The sequence below is a fragment of the Chiloscyllium punctatum genome, chromosome 26 (genome assembly GCF_047496795.1).
Source record: "Chiloscyllium punctatum isolate Juve2018m chromosome 26, sChiPun1.3, whole genome shotgun sequence".
Lineage (NCBI taxonomy): Eukaryota > Metazoa > Chordata > Chondrichthyes > Orectolobiformes > Hemiscylliidae > Chiloscyllium > Chiloscyllium punctatum.
The window spans coordinates 44,201,276-44,207,705 of NC_092764.1; the positions used below are offsets into that span (position 1 = coordinate 44,201,276).

At 42.1% G+C, this 6,430-nt stretch overlaps 1 protein-coding gene across 1 annotated transcript; it reads right to left on the minus strand.

The window, feature by feature from the left end:
* Positions 1-1,318: 1,318 nt before the first annotated feature.
* On the minus strand, positions 1,319-5,716 carry LOC140496477 (cerebellin-1). The gene is made up of 3 exons (XM_072596253.1): positions 5,071-5,716; positions 4,256-4,375; positions 1,319-2,408 (listed from the first exon to the last, which is right to left on the minus strand). The coding sequence occupies exons 1-3, from the start codon at positions 5,320-5,322 to the stop codon at positions 2,211-2,213; spliced, it is 570 nt and encodes a 189-aa protein (XP_072452354.1). The 5' UTR covers positions 5,323-5,716; the 3' UTR covers positions 1,319-2,210.
* Between the last annotated feature and the right edge of the window lie 714 nt (positions 5,717-6,430).

A 6,430-nucleotide genomic window follows, 5' to 3' on the forward strand; every position in this document is an offset into this window, starting at 1 on the left:
GATCACAGCCAAATAGGAAAAAGGAGTAAAATCAAAATGGAATTATGCTATTCATCAAAGCAGAATCCTGTTCATCTCAAATAAATTAGCAATGCTTCTTTGAGGTGATTATGCGGAGATCAGGCCTTTTCCTACTAATACAGCTGCAAATAGTGCATCTTTGATTATGTAAGTGTTAATTTTCCCCACAGGAGCTAATTAAGCTGTTCACTGCAGCAGTGAGTTGGGAGTTACTCAGATTAACCGCAGTCAGGCCTGATGCTCCCAGCCCTGTCTCTCAATGATTTTTTTTTCCACACCGGTATGAACACGTGACTGAGATTTCACCTCAATAATATCTTAATAAAAACATGGTTGATGAATGTGTAATGTCTGCTTCTAATTCATATACGCTGGATTTTTTTTGCAATAATAACAGTTTAGAATGGGTGTGACTTCGGGTCAAAGGTACAAATACAATCAGACCTTATGGTGACGGAAAATAAACATCCAAAGTATTGTTGAGTCCAAACACACGCTTAAATATTGGTTCCTTTCAATGAAATCAAATTGTAAATAAATAATCTTGGGAGGTTGAGTTGTGTTATATTCAGGAAATTGAAGCCAATTCACATATGTCTACAAAGCTGAGTGCAAAACAGCCGGTGTGCTTTTTAAAAGCTTGCTGATTTATTATGAAGACTATCGTGTGTCAAGGGGACACAAAGGAACTGAAGTAAGACAATTGCAGGCTCCTCCAAACAATGCTATCGTTCGGTTATGCAAGAAGAATGGTGATTTGAACCGCACAAGCGCACAGACCACGAGATCCTTTCAAAATAGGAAATTTAAGTGCAATTTAGTACCTGTTCCCATTCACCAGGAGAACAGCACACTTTGTTTCAAAAACAAAATCTTTTGTTTTCAAAATCCAGTCACCACACCGAGCCGGATTGTGACAGTAATTACCAGGTACACCAATCAGTCATGCGCCAGCTTCTAGACAAGCCAGTCATGCTTCTAGACAAGCTGTAACTATGAGTTGAATTATGCGTTTACGCAAGAAATGTCCAAATTAGTGAACGCATACAGATGTGACGTTAGCACAAAATATCTCCACAGCTTATACAGAACTAATTTTGCTCTGCGTGTCTGTTTTCTTCTATCTATCAAACCGAATTCCTAAAGGGATTTTGGCAATGACTAACCGTTGTCCTGATATTTTAGAACAATCTGCCGGGACGCATCTCCCTTTGTGGCTTGTTTCAGTGTGAATTCCCAGTTATAATCAACAGAATAAAATATGCATACCAACCATGATTTCTGGTTAACAAAAATAAAAGTTACATTTAAAATTTATTGAAATAAAGCAAAATTCAATTTTATAAATATTCACACATATATTACAGTGATAAACTTTTCATAATATTTCTGCCGTTCAATATGGCCACATTATACTGGAACAAAAACGACAGAAATGCATCAGAACGCATAGCAGCCTCCACAGAATAAACCCAGAATACACTGAAATACTGAAACACAACTAACCGCCCTTGTTTGGCTAGGTGAAAATTACCAGAATTCCGTTATAAGGTTTATGCTTGGTTATATAGACAGTTAACCTTCTGCGACGGAATTGACAATACTGTATCTATAGGGTGTAGAAATACAAAGGCGAATAAAGAAATATAATATATGCTGCGTTTGGGGCTGCAACCGTCTCTAAAATTCCGCATAGCAGACATATACAGGCATAGGTAAGCATTTGTTCTGCTTTCATACACTTTTGAAGAGATAGTTTTGGCAATCAGACCTAACAGACCTGTCCCTGACAAACGTATCAGACAGTATTCCCGATTTGGCAGCCTATCCAGGCTGTAACACTAATGTCGTGAATATTAAGTTACGGAGTTGCACTTTCTTGAAAAAAAACTTCCGTTTCTGAAACGAAAAACAGCCAATTTATTCTATAGTGGTAACTGTTCACTTAACTAAATTAATAACAAAGGTGACCGTCGATCTAATTCGTACATTAAATTTGTACTATATTCTGAATGAGTGGCAAGGTTGAAATGCATTGAATTAGTGCTGAGAAATAGACTACCAAATGGGATACAGTCCCTTTAATTTTTCTGTCTAGCTCTGGGACGCACTTGCGCTGTTTGGGAAATAAAAAGTTATCAACCCTCCTGTGGCAGTACAGGGTTCAGGAAAAACAATGTTGTTTTCACTTAAAGCGGAAACACCAGGAATCCGGAGAAAGTTGAGTATTTCCACCCTCCCATTAGGTTTCCGCGTTCTAGTTTAAGGTAGGCTCGGTCTCCCTTTTCCATCTGGGTCAACACTCCATTGCTGGCAGCCTCTCTTGTCACATCCTGATCTCCTGCAAAGGCCGAAATCAACGGCCATCCATTCAGCATCAGGCTCACCTGTAGAGAAATAATCATGTTAAAGCAATACCGTCATTTTCTGTTGGCGACATCAACATTGACTATAGCTTAAGTGAGATGATCTTTAAACGTGACTCTATTGCAAAGGTTATCTGAAAATTCATCATAAAATGTGTCATTAATAAACTAATGTTAGATGGTTTGCCTAAGTAAGTTCAAGACCAGCAGGTCCGTGTTTATCCAAAAAGGGCACCACAATCTCACTGTTTAGTTGTTACCTTTCCTCAGATCTGAGAAGCCAATAGCTCAGGAGCTGCACCTCCCCTGTCCTGCCATAACGTTCTGTCTCTATTCTACTCCTCCACTACGGACAGGTTTTCTTTATTTCTCAAAACTAAATCCGTTTTCTGAAAAAAAATGCCTTGTACAGCATTTTAATGAAATGCTCTTAAACAAAAATAAGAGAATTGTTCATTGCACATTGACCTCTCCCGTGTTTCGGCACTTCTTATTTCATAGGAACTGAAAGTAGGTGTTCTGACTTGTCACCGACTATATTCTAAACAGTCATTCAAATTTATTTTACTCAAATGTTACATAGAGCATATTGCTGATAATGGTGAATATGGTAAGTTACAATGCATTAACAGCAGTGTATTTAAGACAAATAATGGCATTCAAACATACCTCAAAACTGAGCGAATAAATGTATTTCGCAACTGTATTTTTTCAGTCTATAATTTGCCAGATTTAATGCACGTATCATCCAATAGCGACCATGGGTGGTCGATATTTACTTACGTGAAAACAAACGTCAATTACACATTGTCATTGACTGAAAAATTAATTCGTTTTTTCCGGCTGGTAAAATAACTCGAATATTTTAAATACAGAAAGAATCCATATGTACATTTTCTTTGAATTAAAACAAAAAAAAACTTTGTTTTCATCCTATGCTTCCCCCAATGTCACCCTTTCAGCCCCCTGGCTATTCTGGGACGGTGTGAGCGGGTACCACATGGAGAACTGATTAAAAAGCCAATATTGAGCAATCATTAGCCTGGAGTGAGAGATGGAACCAAATATTAGAAAACGCATATACTTCGCCACCCAATTCCAATATTTTACACACACACAAGTACAATTTGGAAACGATTTTTATTTATTTATAATTTTGAAGGCATAATTGCAGGTCTTGCTGTGATTGTTTCATTGTGGGTTTTTTTTGATCCAGTAACTCAAGCAGGGAGGCAATGCTGTAAAGTATGAAACATTGAGGGGGAACAGGAGGCGGAGCCCTGCCCTCAGGAGTTAAGGAGGATAAGGGAACCTCCATCCAACCTCCTCCTGAGATCCCTTCCATTATTATCACTCAGAACTGGGAAGTAATTTATTTGATATTTACTTCCTCCACCCTCAGAGTAAAAAAAACCTGACCCAGTAATTAATGAATTAATCATCACTTGGCCCTCGCTCGGAGCTGGTTGTTATTTGCTGCCCGTCGTTTGTATTGCTGACAACTATATCCGACCTTTAATTAGCCTCTCACTTCCAAGGCTTTTAAGGTCTGTTTCCAAGTAGTGTGAAATCGGCAACTTCATTAGGGTCACATATGGACAAACACTGAATGCTTTAAAAATGTCGACATTCCTCAACCCTTGCTCCTCCAGGCCTTTCTCTGGAGATCATATAAGTTTCAGTTAATGTCATCATTTTGCTCGCCATTTCAGTTCCAGAAAGCGCTTGGGCTCCTATAAGGATTCAAGGATGACACGAGGAGGGAATGGCTGAATAGTTTTCACGCAACTCTCACATTCTTGAGAGCAAAAGACTGAAAGCAGCAGAGAGGTGAACGCATTCGATAAACTGTGGTAAAATCTACTAACCTGGATCGTTTGCCGGTTATACACCTTTACCACGTGGAAGTTAAAACTGTAAATTCCTTTCCGCGGCGCTATGAAGGTGCTTCTCTCCGAGTCAAAATTAGAACCCACATTCACTAGTATCTGAAATCAGACAGAACCCGTATCAGCAAACCTGGGCGGTTTAGTCAAACACCTAAAACAAACCGGAATGTTTAAGAGTAGCGGGAATGCAGGGAGAATGCAACAGAGCTCATAGATTACAGAGTTATAAGGTCGGAAGGAACAGCGTCTTCAAATCTCCCAGACATCGAATAGTTAAATTCAATCTACACGAATAACTTCAGTTTTATTTTATAGTCATTTTGTTGTAATTTCTGCTTTCAGTTCAGTGCGCTGCATTCCCGTTTCTCCCTCAGTGCTTCTCTGGCTATGTGTGTCTCCCTTGGAGAAACCAGCCCCTGTCCCTGAATTCGCTTCATCGTCTTGGCCGACCTTTCGAGATATAATTTTTAAAAATTATTTGGTTCCCACCACCTCCCCCACAACCCACAACGTATCATTTCGTTCGCATTTTCCCAACCCGCTGACCCTGCCATACAATATAAAAATGTGTCCCGCAACTTTCCTCCAACTCTGACTTCTCATCCCTTCACTCTATCCTACGCCAGGAGCAGAGTTCTGAACCTGGATGTGGTCAAGCAGCTACAGTACCTAAGAACTGACCTTGGGGGACACAGAAGCTCGCACTAGAGACACGGTTAAACATTCTATCCCTTCCGTCAATCAAGAATAACAGCGGTCCTTCCCAAAGCAGCGTCCGTCCATCGCCCACTTACATTGTCAAAGTAGATGATCATGGTCCTGTTGCTCATCTCTGAGGGCTCGTGGTTGGTGCTCCTGATCACTGAGAAAGCCACCTTGGCGCTGCCGGATCGCACAGAAATCCCGAGCGCAGTCCCCGTAGGATCCGAGGTGGGATTCGAGTCACAAACCACCAGGCACTTGCCCTCCAGGACGATGGGTTCTGTCTCATTCTGTCCGCACACGAGTCCCGCAAAGCAAACCAAACCGAACAGCAACTCCAACATGACGAGCGACCGCCGACTTCCACAAGGTGCTGCTTGCTCCTTATCTCCTGATCGAATCCAGCTTTTCCTCGCTTCTCCTGGAGAGTTTCTCTGATTTATTCCCCCTCCTTTGTGTGTGCGTGTTTGGAGGTTTTTTTTTAAAAACGTTGCTTTATTATTTTTCTGAAGAGCTCACCTTCTTCCAGCTTGCCTCTCCCTCTCCGCTTTCTTCGTTTATAGCTGGAATTAAATGACCCCTGAAGTGTAAGAAGGGGCCCTGACAAGAACACGCACAAATGAATACATAGCGCTGCGCCTAGTCCCTGTGTAAATTATTGATGGCAGAGAGATCACAGGCAACTGAAGCGTGCCCGCCACTGGCGCCCTCCTCACTGGCTGGCCCCTCCTCTGCCCGCTGTCAATCACCGAGCTCTCCGGCAATCAGCGCCGCGCTCTCCCACTTCGGCCCGCCCACCCGCCCGGGAGCTGCTCCTCGCTTGCAGCCGCTCGACCGTCTGCAAAGAACGCAGCAGCAGTGCACCGCGTTTTATACCGGCGGCAGCAACAGCAGCCCCAGCTTTTTAAAAAAAAATATATATATATTATTGTTTCACCGACCATGGGCAGTGCACAACTCAACATTGCTCGAAGCACAGCACCTCTTGTCCTCCCTGCCTGTTCGCGCACACACTTCCGCAAGAATATAACAAAAGCGCTGCTTTGCATGCACTTTAAATATCTGTTCCCCTTAAACGTGTTTATGTTTGGATGGGAATTGTTTCCATTATCCAGCAGCTGTCACAAGTGCATCATCGCCAAATATGACAACTGGCTAACTTTTAATTTGTTAGGATGCAAACAATTCATACTTTCTTTTGGCTTCTTTTTACGTTCTGGGGATAAAATAGCTTTCGTACAGCCAGTGGGAATGGGTGGGTAGAAAGCAAACGGGAAGGTGCTAGGAAACTCCGGAGACAGAAGAAATATTACAAAGTCCGATGGCTTCGAGAAAGGCGGCAATTTCTGAGGTGAATGGGGGGTGTAGCGCCAACATGTGTCAAAGACTGGCTGCGCTGAAGTCGGACGGAAGGTGCCTCCTTCCCACAGCCATGACCTTAGAGGTTGGGAA